Raw genomic sequence first — 23,790 nt, 5'->3', positions numbered from 1 at the left:
AGGTTAGAATATAGTGTAAAATACATAATCAACTAGTGTAGGATTTAAATGGTTGGATCTCATAGTACTTAGTTTTTCTATGGCCAATAATTTCAAACTTCCATTGATTGGATCACATTGGACGCACAAAATCCAAGAACCGCCCACCTTCAGCAGTCAAACGATTCCCGCACGACAGACAAACGCCCAACGCCATCGAGGAGCCCACTCCTCGCCAACCATAGAGGACTCGAGGCCCGTCGACTTTCCAAAGTCTCGCGGCCGCAAATACGAGTCCATAAAACCAGACGAAGGTGACTATGAAACTACAAATAGAGAGAGAGAGAGAGAGGAACACCATGATGGCTGGCCAAAGCATGAAGGTCATGGCGCTGGTCCTGGGCCTCCTGGCGACGACGGCAGTCGCCAAGGACACATTGTTCGACGGCCAGAGCCTCGAAGTCGGCCAGTATCTGGAGAAGGGGCCGTATCGATTTATCATGCAGGGGGACTGCAACCTGGTGCTGTACGTGAACGGGAACCGGCCGCTGTGGTCGTCGGGGACCGACGGCAAGGGCAGCTCGTGCCGGGCCACGCTGCAGGAAAATGGCAACCTGGTCATCTTCTCCGGGAGCGATGTGGTGTGGACCAGCGGCAGCGCCCCAGGGCCCAACACCTACCGTCTGGTCCTCCAAGGGGACGGGAACGTCGTCATCTATGGCGCAGCACTGTGGGCAACCAACACCGCTCAGAGCCGGAGACTTCTGCTCTGATGAAGGGGCCGGGCGAGGGTGACGACCTCCTCTCTGGTATATCTGGTTTGCTTATCTGCGTGCCATGAACTATAAGAAAGGATTTGCATGAGATTGGAATTATTTGGAAAGCAGTAATTTTCTGTAATCTATCTGTCTGGCCTGTGTGTTCGAACTTGTAGACATGCAAGGCATCCCCAGCACAAGCAAGGAAATTTAAGGAATCTGGAAAGATTCATGAGATTTGTGTTGTTATAGCTATGAAAAATGTTAAATGAACAATAGGAATCCAAAGAAGCGAAAGACCCTGCACCATGGTTTGCATGGGCTCCCTCCATAGGGAAAAAAGATTCAAGTAGGCCAACCTTGTTCATCAACTCCATGGGACAGTGATAGTAATAGATTCCAAGTAATGAATTCTGTTTTGTATCCAAGGATTATAAACCCTTCGGCTCAAGGTGGGCATCTAACTTTAAAAGCTCAAAGCTCATTTGCCAAAAAGAACAAAAAAAGGAATTTCAAAAAAAAAAAAAAAAACAGAAAGTAGTTGACAATAAGTAGTGGGAAGGGACATTATTGAAAAGAGTAGATGATGGTGCGCCAAAAAAAAAAAGACAGTGGATGATGATATTTTAAAAGCCAAAGATGGATATTGCTATTATTTATCAAAAGCAACTCAAAAGGTTTTTAAATGATTGTTTAGAAAGGATTCTGATGAGCAACCCAAAAGGCCGTACTGCAACCAACAAAATGCAATTGCAATGGTGCAGGTTAGGGCTGTGGATCAAACCCGCAAATCGGACACCCAATATAGACCCGACTAAACCCCGGCCAGGACCAGATCTGATCTTGTAATGAGTTGGTTGGGTGCGGAATCAAAGTCAAACCATTAAAACTTTCCGATTATATCTACACGAACCTTCATAATTATCTAGTTTATTTCATAAACACACACTCCCATATGTATACATATGTACATTTATACATGCATCTACATACATATATACACACAATATTAGTTTTATGCACACATCCTTCAATTGAAAAAATATAAAAAAAAAATATCAGAACTTTTGTGGCTATTTATACTTAATTTTAAGTAGGGAATTTTTTCAAGTTTTGCTACATTATTTTTATATGATTAACTATCAAGTTCTTGTCATTCATGATTTAATTTTTGTAATATGTATTGGATGTTTCAAACTTCTCAAGCATAGATTTCTTACCCTAATCTCTTCCTGACAAATCCCTCCCCACTCGCTCTCTTTTCTTCTTCTTCTCCGCCTCCAACAACGATTTTCATTTTTATTGCCATAACCATACCGGTAGGCTACCCGTATGGTTCGAAATGATCAAAACCGTCCTATTTGAGGCAGTTCCGCCGACCCTACTCTCTATTGAGCATTCCATATATTGGTATATGTATTTGAAATTTCAATAGTTGTGGTTTTATAGTTGAGATGGAAGATTATATCTTATAGTTCTCTTTGCATTAATTAAAAAGAAAAGTCCCTATATCTCAGTGGCAGAGCGTTAGTCTTGGAAACTGAAGGTGTGTAGTCCGACCCTGCATGGGGACCAAATATGTATGGCTCCATATTTTTGGTTCGATGGCTATGTATAATTCTTTTGATTTTTTATAGCCACAAAAAGCACGTTTGTGCATGTCTGCATTTTTTTTTTTTTGTTTCATTTTTCTCTAGGAAAAAATCCTTTTATCTTTACTGTTGGAAAAAATATTATAATATATTAGGTTAAAATATAGCGTAAAATACATAATCAAGTAGTGTCGGACTTAAATAGTTGGAATTCATATTCTTCTTTATACTTAGTTTCTCATCTGCCTGCTATCCTCAACTCTGCCTTAGAAGCCCACGCAATCTTCATGGGTATGGTCAGTCAAAGCCCACGCAATCTTCATGGGTATGGTCAGTCAATAATCCACCTACGAATTATTCTCCCTCGAGATGTCCAAGACCAAGGCCTTTTTTTTCCCGCTAAACCTTCAATCCCGGCTTATCATAGAATTCTTCAATTCAACCAATGCTGAATTGATACAGAGTTGTTCTAGTGAAATGATGCAAGAATTTACCTGTTTCAAAACCCAAGACCAGCTTTCCAGTGTGGGAAAACTGAACCTCCCCTACATAGAGGAGCTTTGTCAAAGAACCTCTTTTTCTCCTCAACAACTCATACAAGACTATCACCGCTATTCCGAGAAAGGTGACCCCAGACTTCGAGCCCAGTCTATGGGCGGTGCCTCATTTTTTTCCTGGACGTTTGACTCTTTTGAAGCCGTAATCTTTGGCCGACTCCCATCTTAAGTAGTCACAGCCAACACTATATTGCTTTTTTCGGCCAAACCAAGAACTAGTGCTGCCAATATGGGCTCGTTTGGTTCGCGGGAAAAGAAGGGAAAAAAGTATGGCCAACGAAAAAGTAATGAGATGCCTCTTGTTTGGTTGGAGTTTTCAAAGGAGAGAGATGGAAAAGTTGTATTCCCATGAAAATATGATTCCCACATTTCATGGAAAAGTCTTTCCCATGAGGCGGAAATCACTCCATTTTTATTTTTTTCTAAAAAGACCCTTCAGCATTAAAGAAGCATTAAAGAGACATTAAACACCTAATTTTTATTAAGGGCATAATAGAAATTATATATAACTTTTCCAGGAAAGTGGATGGCCAACCAAACATAAGTACTTTGGAAATTTGTCATTTGAAAATTTGTCACTTTTCCATTGTCAACCAAACATGCCAAAAGTACTTTTCTAGGCATTTTCTTTCTAAGAATTTATTTCTCATGAATCATATTTGTAGGAGGGAAAATATTTCCCGCGAACCAAATGAGCCCTATGGAAGTTTCTCACCCTGCATATCATATCTCAAAGCTGAAGCTTTTTCCCACCAAACCAAGAACCGGTGCTGTCAATGTGAAAGTTGCTCATCCTGCATATCATATCTCAAAGCTGGAATGAATAGGTTGAGCCGACTTTTTCTATGATTAGTTCGATATAGGGCCCCAGTAATCCTCAAAAGTCTACTAGAAAACACAATAACTAGGTGGAAACAAAAAATTAAAAGAAACCCACTTGATGGGATCACCAACCACAGTACTTGCTGAAACCAGATAAAATAAATAAAAGGCAATTCATAAATAAAGGAATCTAACCAGTTTTCCGAATATTATGGTGGAAAAATTGGTTCCACCCACTGAAATTGTTATGATAAGAACAAATAATCTGAAACTTAATCTGCTGAAAGCAAAGCTCTCTAGGATCCATGACATACTCTGTTTTGAAGCAATGTTATTTGTTGCCATACTACTGGGGGATGGTCTTGTTAGAGATAGTCTACCATCAAAGAGAAAACTGCAAGATATTTTGTTACTTAACATGCTGAAAACTAAGATTAAATCTAGTTATGCAAGAATATTGACCATGTTGCAAAACATCGACTTCTACTACTGCTTGATTTGATTGAGAAAAATACATCCTCTGCCAGACTGCCATCAAATGCCCTGGATGTAATAGCCACATTGATGTGCACATAGTTTTGTATTTTATTGAGTTCAAATGAGACTAACTGCAACTTTTTCTCATGAAAATTTTTCCTCTAAAATCAGAAAGGAGAATGAAGAAAGCTACCTTTTATAAACAAACCAACTTCAAGTAACAAAGCTAAAGTAGTTTGTTTGTGCTTGGATGTACAAGAGTAAATGACCATGGCAAACATGCTTGTTTAATATCGTAAGCACAAATAAATACGAACATGGATCGGTCATAGAGGAAGAATGATTTCCTTTGACAATTCATGTGACTATTTACAACATCAGAGCACATCAAAGGAGAGACTGGGGTTGGTGGACCACAGGTAGAGGGAGAATGCTTATAACCCTCCACTTTTTCTTTTTCCTTTTCTTTTTCTCCAATTTGAAAAAAAAAGAAGAAGAAGAAAAATAACCGGTAACTACTTGGTGCTCCCTAATATATGGCCGCTTCTTAATGGTACAATTCACTAACAACAAATGGAAACCATGTTCCAGATTGTTACAACATGGACTAGGAGCAACCCAGTTTGGTAAAAAAAAGGACAAAATTAGAGGCTGAGAAAATGGTGGTAGAATAAGAAAGGAAACATCTGCTCCAGCACAATTAAAGCCAGCATGTCAAAATACTCTGAAATTAGACCCCAACCCTTCTCCTGCCCATTACATGATACAACAAAAAAAACATATTTTTCAGTCTATACCAAAAGAGTCTAACTGCAATGACAACCCCAGTAATTTCATTGCCTAGAAGGAAATATCTAAACATCAGAATAAATGCTGTGTGGAACTATACTTGAGATTTGAGACTCGCAGCCACCTATTCACCCCAAAATGTTGCAACTTGTGCAAAGGCAACAAAATGAGACTTCTGAAACTAAGACTCTTCCAGCACTTATAAGACTATAATAGTGTAATGTACATGTGCCCATTTATGCCCTTTTAGTACTTGCTAGTCAAGAACTCCTAAGATCCCTTCGTCCTGAATCACAAAGTCAATCATTGATTGTGCAAGAGGTGATGCTTGTGCCTAGGGAATTATAACAATAACCAGCCAACCTTACCCCAACTCTTTGGGCTCAGCTCTATGGATCCTCATTCACTGCTCATGCCTGTGCGAATACTAGAATCTCTACACAATGGTCTAATCAACTAGTACCGGTGTTCATAATTGCATATTGTTTGCTAAGTCATAATCATAAAATAGATGAATGGTTAAACAATCCAAAAGGTTCTGATAGTGAACAAGTAACTTGTAATATAAACTCCAAATTCAAGTGCAGATGAATGGGAACTTTCAAAGCTGATCCAAATAGTTTGACTGGGCTTAATAATTAAGGTCCAAATGCTCGATGAAATTATCCTTTGCTCCCACATTTGCATCTTAAATAGTAGTTTTCGAGAAGCGAAATACTATAACAGAGAATATTGCAGGTCCTCAAGTTTATTCTAATAATCTCTTTTGCTCTGATTTTACTTTCTCGCAATCATATATAAAACATATGGTTCAGACATTTTAATGATTCTTAACTTATCAAGATGCTTTAAATTTTTCATTCATAGAAGAATTCAACAATTTGAGGGGAAATTAGTGCAATCACTGATTTCGCTCTCCCTTCTCTGAAGTTAAAATCAACCAAAAATGAGCACCCAAGATGAGCAAAAATTGTATCTTTTCAAGTATCACATAGATCCAATTTTTTTTTAAAAAAATCACAAGTAGAAATATTTAGTGTAAATCCTTCAAGTAATGAAACTTTATTACATTTAAAGCAAGAATTCAACACTAATTGTCAGTTTATATAGAACAAAAAGCATTATCTAAGATGATGCCCCTCCCAACCCCGCTGCCCCCACCCCCAAAAAAACCACACACAAAAAAAAAGAGAGAAGAAATGTGAGATAATATTTATTTCTTTGTGAATTAATTAGATAATACGGCACACAAATGCAAGTCCAGGCAGTAGCAAGAACAGGCACATTTTTATTTGCATCATACACTCCAAACAATCCATAAGTACATACATACACTCATTATTTCCTTACTAATAAATCCAGGAAAAATGACTAAGATACAGATGGAAGTCAAATTAACAGAACTTACAGGCTTACAACAGAAGTTTTTCTGCAGCCATTTTCACACTTGACGTAGAGATATATGGAGAGAATGGAGGAAGATACCCCAAGTTTCAGTCACAAATCACGGGGTTCCCAAGCCCTCTTCATTACAAGCACCTCAGATCACTTATTAATCCAAATTCTTCTCTGCAGACGCCAAGATGATAAATTAACCAACTTTTAACATTCCCGTTGCCAATTATTCAATCAAACCGAACTCCGATGCTACTCCTTAAGCTTGTAGACCCATCTATTTCCAGGAAACCTAAATTTCCATTGAAGCCTTTCTTGGGCACACTGGGCGGCTTGTAGGAAGAAGAGAGGAGTGATGAAACCTTCAGTATCCTACATTCTCCTCAGCAGAACAGGAAATAGTGAAGCTCCTATCTTTCCATTGAGTACAGTAGCTATCATTCTGATTCCGGGCTCCTTCCTCTTCTAACCATTCTTGTTAACTTGCTGCAAGGCTCAGGGAACCAAAGCCGTTTCACAGACCCGAATTCTCCACTCCTCCTTGAACAAGCCTCACAAACAAAGAAGAAAAAGACACAGGGCGAACTAATTCATTCAATTCCACAAACTCCGACGTTTTCTTGACCCAACTATAAACCTAACAACTATAAGAATCCTAAAACCCTAACCCTAACCCTAAGAACCGGAAACGATCAGCGAGACTCGTCCTCTCTCCTCCCCGCCGCGGCCGCAGTCGTGGGCGCCCCCGACAAGGAGGCGAGCAGGTTGAGGTGCCCCTGGGCGATAGGCAAGTAGTTCCCCACCCTAGCGGCCGAGGCCTCCCCGACCGGCTGGGCGGCGGCGAACCGCCCGGTGACGCCCCCCGCCGCCGGCGGCATGAGGATCTCCGGCCCCGCGAAGCTCCACAGCTGCCCGAAGTCCGGCCTGGCCGGCACCGCCCAGAAGCCCCCAGCCGGCCCGATGACAGGGCCGCTAGCGCCGCCTGCGGCGGCTGCGGAGTCGTCCTTGTCGGCGGAGGAGTCGTCATCGGATCGGAGGCGCTTGCCGAGGATGAAAGGGTGGGGAACGGCCGAGGGGAGGAGGTGGTGGGGGGTCTTGTGGTCGGCGGGGGCGGAGGAGGAGGAGGAGGGGGAGGAGAGGGAGTGGGTGGCCGCGGAGCGGGAAGCGGCGGCGGAGGAGAACGAGGCGGGGGTGGTGCCGGTGCCAGTAGCGGCGATGATGGAGGGCTCGGCCTGGCGGAGGAGCCATTCGATGGTCTGTCCGTCGGACTTGTGTCCGAGCTCGCGGGTCAGCTGGAAAACGCGGGCAGCGCAGACGATGGGCATCCGGATCCGCCGCCCACGCCCGTCCACCTTGCTGTGCCGGTCCTTCGACGGCGGCTTCTTGACTGCCAGCGCCGTGCCGTTTGCGCCCGCCGCGCCCACCGCCATCACTTGCTGCTGTGCCGTCCCGCCCGGGGCCTGCCCGCCGTTAGTGCCCCCGTCGGGCGTCGTCATTGCAGTGGAATAAGCTTAGGATAAGCCTGGAATAGCGAGAAAGGGAGAGAGGATAGCGTAACGGAGTTAAGAGAGATAGGAAGGGGGGCAGAGATTTGGAAGGGCCGGTGGGGGTTTGTGCGACGGGGCCAATGATTGAGCGGCAGGAGCCGGTGGAGAGAGAGGGGAAGGGCACATGGGAGGGTGGGGCCCGGTGCTGCTACACCGGGACCACGATATTCGTAAGAGAGAGGGAAAGTCGTTGGCTCGGGTTGATTGATTGGCGCCGGATTTGGGATTGAATTGCCGGGAAACCACCGAGGAGTGAGGCCAGGCTTACCAGGGTTGCCATCAGCTCATGACCGTTACGGATCCGGACATTGTTAGTGGGTTTAAGTGTTAGACTCAAATCAAATTATCCGGATTTGGGATTGAATTGCCGGGAAACCACCGAGGAGTGAGGCCAGGCTTACCAGGGTTGCCATCAGCTCATGACCGTTACGGATCCGGACATTGTTAGTGGGTTTAAGTGTTAGACTCAAATCAAATTATCCGGATTTGGGATTGAATTGCCGGGAAACCACCGAGGAGTGAGGCCAGGCTTACCAGGGTTGCCATCAGCTCATGACCGTTACGGATCCGGACATTGTTAGTGGGTTTAAGTGTTAGACTCAAATCAAATTATCCTCCTCCTCCTCCTCCTCCTCCTTTGGTACAATAGCTTCTTACCCTACTCTAATATGAATATAGCCAACAAAATCAAAAGCGACAATGTGACAAAATAGTAAAGGAGAGTCCCCTAGTGTGTCCAGAAGTTGCGCTCCTATCCGTCTTCCGATACACATACAATACCTAAAAAAGCATTGTAGTCTTCCATCATCCGACGAATGTCACAGAGTAAAAGAAGTCATTTTTTTATAAATCAAACTATTCTTTATAAACAAAGTAATCCAAAGCTGTTCGGTTATTCTTTTTTGAATTATACATAAATTTTATAATTTTTTGATGAGTTATTGATAGATAATTCAAGAAATATTCACGTGCTGCAATTCAATAATATCAAATACTATTGCTGCTAGTGATTTTTTTTTAAAAGTATCTGTTTTGCTTGACTGTTCTATATTTTTTTTGGAAGTAAATAAATATATAAATATTTTAGAAAGTCTATATTTTTGGTTTTTATTATCTTATTTTATATTTTTAGCTATTTTAATTATTTTCAATATTTTGACAAAATTTCTTCTATTTTTTTTTCTGAACTCCAAATCTTTATTTTTAATTGATGTGACTATGTTTTCAGATGAGATCTAGAATCGGATAGAAGATATGATGTTTGCAGGTTGCAAGTCAATATAGATAGTGGGGGACCTTGGTCCCATAATAGTACTCCGAAAGTGGGGAGCTATTTTTTATTTGCAAAGTTCGTAGCTCCTACTCATGGTGCATGGGGCTTAACCATTGGATTACACCAGTTCACTTAGAGATTTTGGCTATAGGTAATTATAATGTGAGTGGGTTTTCTTCTTTTTTTTTTCTCAATATTTCTAAAAAAATCTCTAGCTCCATGCATCAATAATTCGTGGCTGACAAGTATTTTTAATATTTATAAAGAATATCGATTAACTTGGATCCACTGCACGCAAACTTCTGATTTAGCATCCAAACAAATAATAATATTTAGTAAATTCAGCACTTCTCACGCAGTCAAATCTCTCGTGTACTCAAACTGATATATTTATTGATGAAGGTTAGTTCTTCAGTGATTCAAGGTTCGACTAGAGACCCAAACCAAGAATATTTAGTTCTAATTCGCCTGCCATTCATGTATACTGGATCAAGACCTCGCAATATGTAGTCAAAAAGCCCTGCTTAATCATCTATTTTCTTGCAACACGTGAACAACAGATCATTTAGAAGTGAAACTCTCAAATATAATTGCAAACTACAAATTAAAGATCCTGACTTCTAATTACGAGAGTTAAAATTTAACTAAGAAACAATTTAAAAGTTATGAATATAGAACGAAAACATCTATCCTCCATGAAATTCTTAGTCCAGATTGCAGCATAAAAGATAACCATCATTTGCCAGGTTCAGTCTCAGATTGGTATATGGATAAAATAGTATATAGTTCTTAGTCATTATAATAGAAAAGGAATAATAGTGGAGAAATAACAATACTGTTCAATCATGATAACGTTTTGGGTGACAAAAGAAAATATTATAGGGTCTTCGGGTATGCCCTTCAGATGGAGGGCATGTCCTATGAGGTGGGCTTCTACCTCACTGCCAAGGTGACCTGGCACCATCAACAGCACCAGTCCTGCTCTCCAGTTCTCACAGCCATATGCGGCTCATATGCTTCAAAAATTTGGGGCTGTCCTTTTTTTTTAATTATTTTTTACTAAATCGTATGATTTATACCGTTCTAATATGGATATATTCAAAAAGATCAAAAAACAACAAATTACGGAACGTTTTAAGCGACTCCTTCTTTCTAACCCACGGGGCATCCCCAGAGTGATTAACCACGTACGAGATCATCCAGTCCACGGCCCCATTAGTCTTTTGAAACTCGTACTTGGTCTGAAAAGCCTTGCTACTGCTAATTATGGCCCGAATATCCTGCAGTAAGAAGTGACACCCTCCCACGCCACTGGTGCCACTCCTTGAAGGTTTAATTTCTCCCCCACAATTCCATTCCCCACTTCTAAGGTGTTACAAAAATTCCATGTGTCACCTATGTGACTCGGTGCATCGCAACAATCCTTGACTGCCGCTAAGACTGGTGCTCTCAAGGGAGAGTAGAGTGATGCTGGAATCATGATTCTATCTCCAAAGGGCTGGGTCCCCTTTTTTAGTTTTTAATTTTTTGAGAAAAAAAAAATCGTGGATGCAAGACACAGAACAAAGAGTGGCATCTTCTATAGTAAGGCATGAGACCGTGTCAATAATATTGCCAATGCTCCAAGAATTAGTCTTCCCTTTATCTTCTAAATTGATCCAAAAATTAGGGTTTGTTAACTGTGTCCACCAAGTCCACCATATCCTCCTTCAAAATTCTAATGTATTCGATGTTGTTTTTTCCCATTGGTGATGCAGTTGATCAAGTGAAAGCTAGGAGAGAGCCAGATAAAAATATGCCGGTTGCATGGACCCACAAATATAGTAGGGTTTGTGCATGGAGCAATGACACCTTATGATCCTTCTGAGTATAGCAAAATAAAATTCTACACGTACGTATGTACATGCAGGCAAATATGGTTGCGTACGTATGGACACGATTATAATCCACTCGCATGCAGCATGAAGAATACATTCCATCTTCATACATAAGGCTTGCACATCATGAATTCTACAACAGTAAATATATAGTTGGAAAAGGAGAACAAAAAGATGAGGTCAAAAGCAGATGCTATTTTGGAGTTTTATCAACAATTTATTTGTATAGGTGGAAATTTGTTATTTTTTTGGTCCTTATAAGGAACTGCAAAAGAAACTTTTCCAACAAAGATGTGAGGATTGGTCGATGAAGACTGAATCATGATATACCTCAGAACAATATATTTTCATTACCACGAGACGTATTGGCTGCTGTGAATCATTCTAGCTCTCCAACAACGAGCTAGATATTTTGAGGAACATTTCTAAACTTGCAATCTTCACAAAAGCTTAGAAAAATAATGTTCATAAGGATTGTTTTATCTGAAAACTCAAGCTAGAACCGGTGGCTGTTTATAAGAAAACTACTTGCTCCTCTCCAATCTCAAGCCAGGTCCAGTGTAAGCCAGTGCACTATCCAAGTATTGCAAGATGGGTGATGAATATTTAATCACCTACATTTTTTAAAATCATGGACAGTTGATGAGTTATGTGCAGATACTACTTACAATTTATATATATATATATATATATATATATATATATATATATATATATATATATATATATATATATATATATATATATATATATATATATTATTTTTTTGGTTAAAAAGAGGAGAGGGGGAGAGGAAATCTCATCCGCATAGCAGTCCCCACTGGGTCTCCCTTCTACCAGAGAATATTCGATACGGGCAGAAATTTTTTCTCATACCTCCTCCGACCCGTGGGTCACCTCACGTGTGAGTATGTCACCTCAGCGCCACCTAAACATTTAATCGATACCCGCGTGTTTCGAATCTAGATCGCGCTAGTGGCACAATTTATATTTTTTGAAACCTAGTATAGACCTAGTCCTATCCTAATGATTTTGGATGGCTACTCCATTGGATTCAAAAGAACTCAAATGATTAGTCCACATTTAGGTAGAGTCGTTAACTAATGAGAAAGGAAACCCCACCAAGGTGGCCATGTTGGGGGCCAGCTTGTCAGAGATTTAAAGCTTTGTTAAAAACAATGGCTGGTGGATAATTTTTTTAATTAACAACAAAACATCGGTCAAGTGGACGGCCCCCACGAAATCACCTTGACATGAACCGGATACCAGATTTTTGTTAGCTAGTACTTTGATTTGCGTGAGTCCTCCTCCCACGCGGCCAATTGCTGCACGTTACCCCATGATTTTTTTAAAAAATGGTACAGTATCCGGTAGCGAATTATGGTACATGATCGCTTATCTGTACCGATATTTTTATGAAACTATACAGTATCACTGGTACCATCTGTTTCCACTTTTTTTTTTTCCCAAAAAAATTAAAAATTTTTAAGTAGTAATTTCTTTAAGACCAAGAGACAAGTTGAGAAATGAATAAAATTAAGAAGTTGAATTTTAATGGGATTTCATTAGGATAAAAGTGGATTAGATAATATCTGTGTAGATCCATTTGTATTCGAATCTATCTAGATATGAATAGAAATTTGAGTATCTAACTAATATCCATATTTGTCAAAGAAAAATAGATATGAATATAGATAGACAATTATCCGATTCGTATCCGATTCTATTTATAACCCTAATTAATTTTATGCAGCACTAATATTTTTTTTAAAAAAATAAATGACCACATTAACATGCTATTAATTTTATTTATTATCCACTCAGTAATATATTTGATTTTGTGGTTATAAAGTTTAATTATCTAATTTATATTTATATATTTATATTCAAGCTTTTGGTATTCAATTTGTATCCGTATTCGTTTAAAATAAATATGAATATAAATTTTTGTATCCGACTAACATTCTTATTCATGTTTGTTAAATAAAACAGATATGGATATAAATATACTAGTACCTGACTCGTACTCGATCTGATTTCAACCTCAGATTTTATAGACCTATAGTTGTTGATTATATTTGTAATCTTGATGCTAGCCATTTAAAGATTTGAAATTATTTTTCTTTAGCCGGGACTATGTTTTGTTTGTCCACTTTTGTCAAATGATCTTAGGAACAACCATGTCAATTTTGAGGTGTCCTGAATATTCTATTATACGCATTTGGCTTATTTTAATGGGGTTGTTTTGTCTCCCACATAAATTATTCTATTTCCAGGCAACCATGCATTATGAAAGTTAGATTACTTTATAAACCATGCATTATGACACGTCCCAGTAGCGTCATCCCTGCGCAATCGATTTGAATGATTTTTTTTGGCACTTCTGTTATTTTATTGCATTTGGATTGTGGAAGATTGTTTAATTCAAATCATAAAAGATAAGATAGAGACAACGGGTCGGTATCCATTTTGATTGAGGGAGCTTCTCCACTAAAGCCACCAGAATTTAGTAATGGATATAGCAATCAAAGATGCTATGAGTCTATCTAATTAATTTTTCTTTATCTACTTTACTTGTATAGTTTTATCTTGTAGGTACCATTACAAACATAAAATGAAGATTGCAATCATCATCCATAGATGGAAGAATTAATTTACCGACAAGTAAATTACAAATTGCATCTTACTCCTACCAGAAAAAAATTATTTTGCATGCGAGATAGTAGAAGGAAATCGAACACCATGAGCAATATTATAAGCATGCCTTCCAATTACTACAAAAGACCAAGACAATGATAATGTTCTAGGATTCATCAGACTGAGCCAATTTTCACACTGCTAAGCATATAATGTTCACATTTTAAATACATTCAATTTTTTTGACTGTGTCCCTTGAAGTTTTACTATACATTTTATCTCTAACATTCTCATTTTCACTAGATTTACCTTGCCTTTTTGAACCCTTGTTCCCTGCTTATATTCTTCAACCTTCTTTATCACTTAATATTCTGAAACAAACAACATTACAAACATTTTTCTGTTACATAATTTTTGCACACACCATTTGATGATATGATTTCTCATGAATTTCAAATTCTTCTGTGGAAGGCTGTGACTAGCCTTGACAAACTAAAAAGTTGAAGTTCAAAAGAATCAGATATCAAGCGCTCCATATGATTGTTTCACCCAAATTGAGAAGAAAAAAAGGAGTAAAACAAAAGGAAAGAAAATCGCTCAAGATGGAATACCATCCCAATGGCAATCATACATCGCCCGAATTGATTATTGCTATTTCTTCCACCAAAAATGATCGCCTTAACAAGTCCAAGGAGATCAGTTGACAACATCAACGACCAGTTTGCGCAACTTGAGAACAGACCACCTCAAGCGCCGGCAGTAACCAGCTTGGAGTAGAGCAAGGGGCAGTAGAAAAATTCATTTGAATGCTATCTATGAAAAGAGAAAAAAAATGTATTAAACTTTCTGATTACTGCTAAAAATTAAAATATTAGAGCACAAAAAGTTTACTTTCTCACAATCATAAGCTCATAAATATTATGTCCAAGACACACAATATTTGACTAATTAATAATATACTTTTATTTCGCCATATTTTGAGTTATTCGACCCAAAAAATGTCTAAAGGCATAGGCTTATTGATTTCAATTTTACTTTGAGGTAAAGAGATTTTAGAAGGAATCAAATTACCAACCTGGTATAAGAGATGACACTTGGTCTTCGCTCCGAAACAGCTAAATCCTTTTACTCTTAATAGATGACAATTTAAAGGAGATTGATGATTTGATATTTTGGGGGTTTACTAATGATAGATTGGTCATCTTACATGTCGAAAAATTAGTGGACTTAAAAGATGGATAACCTAAGAAGACCTGGATCTGGATCTTACGATCCAAAGGATCATATGATCCACAATCTGGATCCTACAATCCTGATCTAGAGATCTGATCTGGATCATCGATGGACATTTTAACATGGACCATTTGATATGGATTGTGGATCATAAGATCCTAACAATAATCGCGCACTCTTCCTAATTCCATGTCCATCAATCATGAGCTCCCCTCTAGTTTCTGAGGACATCATGATGGCGAGGAAAATTCATAATGAGGTCTAAAAGATATTCAAGCAGCTAAGCATGGCACAAGACAGACTGACACAAACAAATTCCATATTTTTAAGGAAAAGCAGCAACCTGGAGTTAAAACTTTAAATGCATGAAATGAGGTTTTGCATATTTATGCATATGGTGAGCATTCTCCTAGGTAAAGTGGATTTATCTGATTAGTATAAATGTGTGACTGGTTGATGATGAAAGTGGTGCATCGAACATAAGCAAAATCCAAAATGGAGGAACTGAGGAATTCATTTGCCTAAGAAAGTATTCACCAAGCATGGTTCCTCAAACAAGGAACTGAACAATTGGAAGGATGCCAAGTATCTGATAACAAAACTTATGCCCATTTGTAAAATGTAAATGGAAAAAATCTTTAGAAAATGGAACTAGTGTGCAGAAGTGCTTCTTAAAAAGTCAATTATTTCACAGGCATTTATGCCACTAGGTATTTGGTGATAAAAAGAAAATCTAAGTACAAAGCAAAGAAGCAACAAATCTTCCAAAAGAAAATCATTAGATAAAAGGAATTAAACAAAAAGGCTCAAGCTGCTTCAGCATCGTCCAAGACATCCCTTATGAACATATGCTTAAAGTTTGAAGTGGTTAAAAAGCATTGATGAAACCTTGACCTTGCTTAATGCTTTATTGGTTAGGACAAAGATAAATTTTTGCTGTCTAATTAAACTATTAGCAGACAACTAATAAAAAATTCAGATTTTAGGAATATGTAAACAGGAGCTGAAATAGACTAATCAGCAGCGGTTTAGGAAATATTCAGAAGAATGCCAGAGAATAGGAAACAAAAAAAATAGTAAAAGAGGATATAAAATTAAGGGCGTCATCTTGATGAATAAATAAAATTTAGAAAATCTTCATAATAATTTGAAAAGTACTTGAGTAAAATGTGCAAAAATCACCAGAAAATCATGACTCATCAATACCATTCTTACCTAATTTCTTGACGGGTTACGTCAACTTCCTATTTTAGCAAGCAACTAGCCAAGCTTGGATAGATGCAACAAATATTGCATTTTCTTGCTACTAAAAATACCACAATTGATGTGCTCTCACCAACACAAGTACACACATGCACAAACATGCACACACACAAGCATGCACACAGTGCACACTACTGAAATATTAAACTTATATTGAAAGGAAGAAGATAGGCAGATAAATGTGCACAGTATCAGTAATCTCAATAAAGTAGTATGTGAAATAACTTGTCTGAGTATCAGAGCCAGGAATTCTAGATACTGCAAGTTCAGAAGGGTAACAACTCAGAAGATTGAATGAGAATGCAAAGCATGACTGTTTAATATATGAAAGCCTCTTATGTGAGACAAGATAAGTACATCAAGAAACAAATCAAAGGTGGATCATATTTTACATGTCACACATATATATCTATTTATCTATCATATGTTTTACATGTAATACAGGCTAGTATAATGTAAAAAAAGCATAACATAAGTTTAGAGACAGAAAAAAAAAACACCAGAACACCAGCAGGAGGATTGTGGTAGCCAGTGAGAAGGGCAAACACAGTTCTGGCCACTGTTTCATGCCTGGAGAGAGAGGAACAGGGGGACAAAGAGATACATGTTAGTTGCTTACAAGCCAAAGGATACAGGTAATCAGAATTCACTCTTAGTTGTATGACCTTGGCAATCAGGCTCAGATCTGGTGGATGTGCCCCACCATTTGCAAACCTAGCTGCTTGCTCATTTGGATACGGCTGAGGAAGGCGATTGCTTAGTCTACCTGGACGAGTAAACATCTCACCTTCATCATTAGGACCATCAACCACCTCAATTTCAGCAGCCATTGCCTTTGTCTCTTCTTCAGTGTAAGCAACACCAACAAGATCCCGATATGAAATCAGAGACATTCAATGACAAGAAGCACAAACTTGTTGGTATACTTGGTGACCACGCCGGATTCCGTTCACAATTCACATCATTATATAGTTACAGCTATCAACAAATGTCTAAATAACAGAATTATCTAAGGAGTGTTTGCCCTTGTAGGCTACTAACTAGTACAATATCTAATAGTTATTTTGCTAGGAGCTTCTTTAAGAACTTGGAGGAACGTTAGACCAATGTATCTCCTCAACTATTAAAAGATAACCAGTCTCCTCAAGTACATAACCCATCTAGCTTATAATCTGAAAGAAAAGCAATTCATATAGAACAATGACAGTTCAAGGAAACATGTAGATAAAAGTGGCGATAGTCTTACGATGCATGATCATAGGAACTAAGAATGCCTTTGTTAGGCCAAGGATAGCTTGGGCGTGGTAGGCCATGCTCTGCTTCGTCAGCAGATGCTATGGTGACAAAGTTTAAAATACCAGATACACCAATGCCGGCTACTACTAATGCCCTGAGTGACTTCAGGCCAGCAGATCCAACAGCCTCTTCCTGCTGCAGCCGAAATGATGCAAGCAAAGGTGGAGACTGCTTCCAAAAGTTGACAAATGTCAGCTATAAACAATGAAGTTTTTCACATAAAAAGTGAGAAGAGATAGGCAACCACCATTGTATAACAAAACATATATTAAACTCAAGAAGGTCCAAACACAACAAATTCTACCATCAAACAAATTATATATCATCTTCCACTCCACAGGATCTTTCAGTTCTCATTTAAGAGTCAAATTGTACAAAATTTTAAGCAGCAATATTCCGACATGTAGATCCTTTCAATTGGTGCTCTCACAAGCTATGAAGCATGGACACTTTCCCAGGACACTTTCCCAAGAGGCTACAGTTTATTAGATGTTGATACAACTTCGATATGGTCCAATGCATGTTTGATACTTTCATAAGCAACCACTTGTTCTCTCAAAAAGAAATAGTACTAGATATAGTGGCGACATAATCTAGTTACTTCTCTCATACATCATGGATAGTTTTATGGTCTGCCAACTTACAGGTCAAATTGGGTCGAGTAAGTCGGACACCAAATCTGAAAAATCTTAAGGCAAATAGAATGCCCTTTGCCTTTCATTCCTGTGTACCATAACTGAGATAAAAAGGGAGAGTCTACTAGAAGAGAGTGGAGCAGATCTAGGACTTAGAATGTTTTCTAAATACACAAATTCATGCACCATTTAAAATATAGTTAATAAATGTTTTTTTTTTGAGAAATATGGAGACTCACCAAAATTTATTCAGAAAAAATAGTGAAGTTACAACATAGCAGAGAGAATATACAAGATTTTCAAAAGAGCTGCAAAAGAGATATTCCAGGCTTCCAGCACACAAGAAGCATTCCTCTTTAGATAGAGAGACAGCGATGAGAAGACTCAGAAGAATTAAATTCTGAAAGCAGTCAAAGTGCAGCAAGGAACCAGATCCCATAAGCGATCAGAAGCTGCAAGTTTCTCCATCATAGTTTCCATTACATACAGTTAATATATGTGAGAAAAATTGTTTATTTATCGATGCATCCTAACTATACCCAAATCTTCTTTTTTTCCCAGATTCTCTGTATTGGCATGGCCATGTTTGTCATGTTATTATTTCGTATCTATTTCCATTCTCCATAGCTGGCAATACAATAGGTTGGTCACTTGTACATTAGTCTCTTTTTATGGGAAAAGCTGATAAACATCATCTTCCACTCATCCTTCGCAAACGCAAATGATAGCCACCATGACACTCAATCTTCTTCGCCCTCCGTTGCCAAATCAGCCTACCTGATCCTCCCGGCTTGCATCTGGGGTCTCAGTGAAGTAGTTCCCAACAAGTGTTCATTGTAACTGATTGTTATTCTTTTCTATCCTTTTGCTTTGTCTTTTCCTTCTCTCTCCAGAGCTCTTTGTTAGCTCTGTCTCGATGTAAATTCTTCATTCTCAAATAAATGCTGGGGGAAGCACTTCGCTTCCTCCATTTCCTATAAAAAATTCCACAATTATCTTAAGAGAGAAGTTTGCAATTATTTATTGGACATATTTCTTTTTAGCATTAGTTTATGCTTTAGATTTCAGATGTATCAGACTATGTCCAAATCACAATACCCTGCAAGATTTCACAATAGCATTGGTTAAGTAATCTTCTACAGATGTTTCCATTAGAAGGCTGTTCACATTATATTCCAAGCATACTTCTGAAAATTTCATCTTTCACTTTTTGTGGGTTCTAACTTCTAACATCCAGTTCCAATGAGAAAGAACAGTGAGACAACATTAATATAAGTTTTCCTTATTCACATTTGGCAAGCATTATCACATGATCTCAACAAAATATACCACCTTAATTTGACTAAAAGCTGTATGAGTTTTCTTTTACAATGTGGATGGTCCCTGTATAAACTGCAAACAAAGTTTGAACAATTATAGCTCAACTACATTTAATCACAACTATGAGCACAAACAGCCTCTTCATGTGGTCGAGCTGAGCCAAACTGTCCAAGCTCAACTCAGCTCTTTCATAACACCAGTTGCTCTGTAACACCAATGACCTCCACCAGGGTCCACGGTACAAGAAATCGGACTATTAAAGGTGTCAGATTTGATAACAGAGTAATGAGAAAAAAAATAGAAATTTGATAACTCAAAAGCTTTAAAGAAAATATTTTTTAATGTATATATAGGAAAGGTTTGCCGAACCGGTACCAGAGGATGTACCAGCCGGCGACCAGTTAGGGATCCATACCGTGCCATTCCGGGGCACACCGAGAACAGTGAGAGGGAGGCGGAGTGGGAGAAAAGGAAAGAGGAAGAGAAAAAGGGGGGAGAGGGAGGGGTGGACGCAGAAAGGGAGGAAGGAAAAAGGAGGGTTAAACCCTAACCCTAGCACAGATAGAGAGGGGGGGAGTGGGAGGGGAAACTAGAGAGAGGGACCTTACCAGTGACGCCGCGCGTTATGTGGAGGTGCTCCGAGTGCAAGAAGGGGATGGGAAGCTGCTCCAAGCACCCTGGCTGTCCTGTTTCATTCTTGTAAGACAAAGAACCAGGATGGGTTTGGAACTCTGGAACTCTTCCACGCAGGGAAAGAAACAAGAAATAGAAAAAAAGAACAAAATAGAAAGAGAGAAAAAAAAGAAGGAAGGAAAGAAGAAGAAAAGGGGAAAAAAAAGAAAGAAAAGGAAGGAATGAGGAAAAGAAGAAGAAGAAGAAAAAAAAGAAAAAACAAACGGAAAAGAAAGAAAGAAAGGATGAAAGGCAAGAAAGAAAAAAATAAAATAAAATAAAAAACAAACCAAAGAAAGAAAATAATAAAGATATATATGAAAAAATTATTGGACATATAGACAAAAAGTAAGATACATCATATCAGACCGAACCGAGTGGTATGGAGTGTACAGTATCGTACCGATTTAGTACTAATACCTAGTACAGGTAGCATACCGATACTCAATATGTCAAAAAACTCCATATCATACTGATATTGTGCTAGTATGGTACCGATATGGAGTCTGATACTAAGACGGCGAATAAAAAATATCTTTAGGGCACAATTTTCTTTGTAGTCATTCATCCTTCAAAAATAGAAGGCAAACATTTGTACCTGGTATAAATCTAATTAATAGTGTGTGACTCATCCAATTGTATTGGCTAGATTGGTCCATTTATGTTTTCACGATAGAGGGAAAATAACATTATTATGCAGACAAGATGAGGAAAACATAGTCAACGTCAACTGCCAAAATTCAATGGAGCCTCATGTAGAAACATGAGACGAAAAAATTCATACAAATTCCCAATCAAAATGCACCCAATCACCAAACCTATTCTAACATGACATAGTAGGAACTTAAACATATTTTTATTTAAGAAAAGCACACTTACCGATAATTGGAATTGAAATCTCTTCCTTAGGAGCTGGTTAACACCTCTTCCGGCAGCCCCTAATCTACTCTTTGCCAAAAAGATTTTAAATTTCAGACCAAAAATGAAAAGAAATGGAGATTGAAGGCTAAAAACAATCTATTTTCATGAAATAGATAGTTTAATTCATATTAAGTCATTCATGCTGGAAGTTCAAACTCCGTACAGTTCCAAATACAATCCAAGGCATATAAGATCAATTGGGAGTTTGGGTAAGTGTTGGAAACATCAACTGCCAAAATGCAGTAGGGCCTCATGCAGAAGCATGAGACGAAAAAAAAAAAATCACACAAATTCCCCATCAAAATGCACCCAATCGCCAAACCTATTCTATATGGCATAGTAGGGAACTTGAACGTTTCTTTAAGAAAAGCCGATGATTGGAATTGAAATCTCTTCCTTACGAGCTGGTTAATACCTCTTCCAGAAGCCATCTAATCTACTCTTTGCCAAAAAAATTTCAAATTTCAGACCAAAAATGAAAAGAAACGAAGATTGAAGACTAAAAAAAATCTATTTTCATATTAAGTTATTCATAGTAGAAGTTCAAACTCCGTACAGGTTCAAATGCAATCCAAGGCATATGAGATCAAGTGGGAGTTTGGGTGAGTGTTGGTGAGACAGAGAAGGGAAGGGGGAAGAGGTGGAGGGGATCTCGCCGCTTAGAGTGAGTGTTTCGGACTAAGAGATGGGTGCTGCAAAGATTAGGGTCATGGAGGAGAAGAGACGGCGGGGATCTAAAGATACAGGAGGGAGGGGGGACGAGGGGTTGGTGCGTACCTGAGGTGATCGGAGAGCCGGAGGCGCAGATCGGAATTCCGGGAGCTGAGGTCGGATTGCCGGAGTAGGAGAAGGCGCGATACTCTGCGGCTCTGCGGAGGAGAGATGGGGATGGAAGAGGAGTGATTCGGGTGCAGGGTCTACGCGGCGGAAAGGGGTTGAAGCGGGAGGCGGTAACGGGTTCAGGTTCATCTTTCGCGCGAAAGAATGATCGATCTTCTTTCGCGACTTGGACTGTTGGATGGCGCTACGCACAGCTCTCAAAGCATTTTGAACTCTCTACCATCAGCTTGTACGGATCTCGAAGCAATTATTCCGCAACCCAATGGTGGATGCGCGCGAAAAAAAAAAGTTGCACACGCGGAAGGAGCCCATCTAACACGAATCTCAAAGCATCAATGGAAAAAAAGTTACCCACTGCAAGGTTCTTGATTTGTTACAAAAGTTGCGCAACGCGGCCGGCTGGGTGGCTTCATTCGCAGTTCACCATGCTGGAAGCTTCATCTGGGCTGATTATGTAGTGGTGCCCTATGCTTTGGATTATTTTTTTTTCTTCTGACCTTGCTGGCTGCTCCTATGCTTGACAAGGGTGACCTGCCATCGTACCAAAAAAAAAAAAAAAAAGTGGTGCAATGAATTGGAGCAACTGATTTGAAGCTATCAACCGATCTGAACGTCTGATTAAAAATAAATATAGTTTAGACTCTACTTATAATCAGCTTTATAACAGAGACAATTGAAGTGCTTTTAATCATTTTTTGTATTCCATATTAACACCGCATCATATGGTGAAAGGGGCAAAAAAATATACTGGTAAGTGTATGGCCCATGAAATTATAGATCTTATAAAGTTGGAGGGCATCAAACCAGATGAATTTTTCTATCAACAACATCTAATGCATGTTCTAGCTTAGCTTCTTTGGAAATAAAAGGGAAGAAGACGCGTGGTTTTAGGATTAAGCTAGGAGTCAATGTAGATCAATGCGTTGATGATGCACTTATCAACATGCATGCGAAAAAATATAGTTATGGAGATTGTGCAAGGAGGTTTTTACGATCAGCGAAAGAGCGTTCTTTTATTGCATCGAACACTATGATTATGAGATTTAGAAAAAATGGACTTGCTTGGGAAGCTATGGAAGTCTTTTTTTTTTCTTTTTCTGGTACAAAGCTATGGAAGTCTTTGATGAGATGATCTTAGAGCATGGAAAGCCAAATTATATTACATTCAGTTGTGTTATATATGCATGCAATCAAGGAGTGTTTATTGATGAAGGTTAGAAGTTCTCCAACTAGGAGCATATGATTATAAGATGGACCCCAACGAAGATCACGATGCATGTATGGTAGATCTCTCTGGCAGGTTAAAATGCAGAAGCTGAAGCTTTAATAAGGAGCATGCCTTTCCAACCGGATCGAATGACGTTTCTCCGACTTCATATATATTTTTTTTCTTTTCTGCAGTTTAAAAACTAAAATTTTGACTGAATTTGGATAGACACTTAAAAAATATAAGCTAGATAGGCTCATAAAAAATGGTTATATGTTTCTATTTTAGATCTTCATTTTAATACTTTATAATTTAAAGTTTTAGAAATACAAAAGAAGGCTAAAATAGTTTTATCACTGATATGTATTTGTCAATATTCTGAGATATAATTATGTTTATGACTTTTGACAGTGAGATTGTATTTTATATATCATATATGTTAATACCCTATATTTATAAAGATTGATGTTACTAAAATCTCGCTCTGTTAACCAATATGAAAATCACGGAGGAGGGCATATGGCCCAACTCCTCCCTGTTATCAATTCATTTTCTTGATTTAATGATATAAAACAAAAGTCACTAGAATTAAGACGGGTATTATAAAGCCAATTCTTAATGTGCAACGGTTGCTATAAAAAGCAACACTTAAAAGTGCATTGCAATGTCCTAATTGGCTTGAGGCCATGGATGAAGAGCT

General features: G+C 38.6%; 3 protein-coding genes across 10 annotated transcripts; 1 reads left to right on the top strand and 2 right to left on the bottom strand.

Moving 5' to 3' along the window:
• Positions 1–209: 209 nt before the first annotated feature.
• Positions 210–1,028, top strand: LOC103716685 (mannose-specific lectin-like). The gene has a single exon (XM_008804791.6). The coding sequence runs from the start codon at positions 300–302 to the stop codon at positions 750–752; it is 453 nt and encodes a 150-aa protein (XP_008803013.3). The 5' UTR covers positions 210–299; the 3' UTR covers positions 753–1,028.
• Positions 1,029–6,242: 5,214 nt separating this feature from the next.
• On the bottom strand, positions 6,243–8,064 carry LOC103716697 (transcription factor TCP21-like). The gene has a single exon (XM_008804801.6). It carries the CDS (start codon positions 7,863–7,865, stop codon positions 7,062–7,064), a length of 804 nt encoding a protein of 267 aa, XP_008803023.1. The 5' UTR covers positions 7,866–8,064; the 3' UTR covers positions 6,243–7,061.
• A 5,949-nt stretch (positions 8,065–14,013) lies between these two features.
• LOC103716704 (cytochrome c1 1, heme protein, mitochondrial-like) lies at positions 14,014–22,126 on the bottom strand. 8 transcript variants are annotated; one of them, XM_088712599.2, is made up of 6 exons: positions 21,821–22,121; positions 21,002–21,070; positions 17,446–17,663; positions 16,865–17,371; positions 16,700–16,769; positions 14,014–14,516 (listed from the first exon to the last, which is right to left on the bottom strand). In XM_088712599.2, the coding sequence occupies exons 1-4, from the start codon at positions 22,010–22,012 to the stop codon at positions 17,365–17,367; spliced, it is 486 nt and encodes a 161-aa protein (XP_088568725.2). In that variant the 5' UTR covers positions 22,013–22,121; the 3' UTR covers positions 14,014–14,516; positions 16,700–16,769; positions 16,865–17,364. The 8 variants fall into 8 exon arrangements, 5 of the variants coding, with proteins under 5 accessions (XP_088568725.2, XP_088568723.2, XP_088568726.2 ...); XM_088712597.2 differs by having other exon boundaries at positions 16,865–17,043; positions 21,821–22,115; XM_088712598.2 differs by lacking the exon at positions 14,014–14,516 and having other exon boundaries at positions 16,586–16,769.
• Between the last annotated feature and the right edge of the window lie 1,664 nt (positions 22,127–23,790).

Source organism: Phoenix dactylifera, chromosome 16 (assembly GCF_051530095.1).
Source record: "Phoenix dactylifera cultivar Ajwa chromosome 16, Ajwa_hap1_PhDact_Kaust_v1.1, whole genome shotgun sequence".
Lineage (NCBI taxonomy): Eukaryota > Viridiplantae > Streptophyta > Magnoliopsida > Arecales > Arecaceae > Phoenix > Phoenix dactylifera.
Note: the sequence above shows the minus strand (reverse complement) of the source record. Positions and strands in the feature narration are given on the sequence as shown.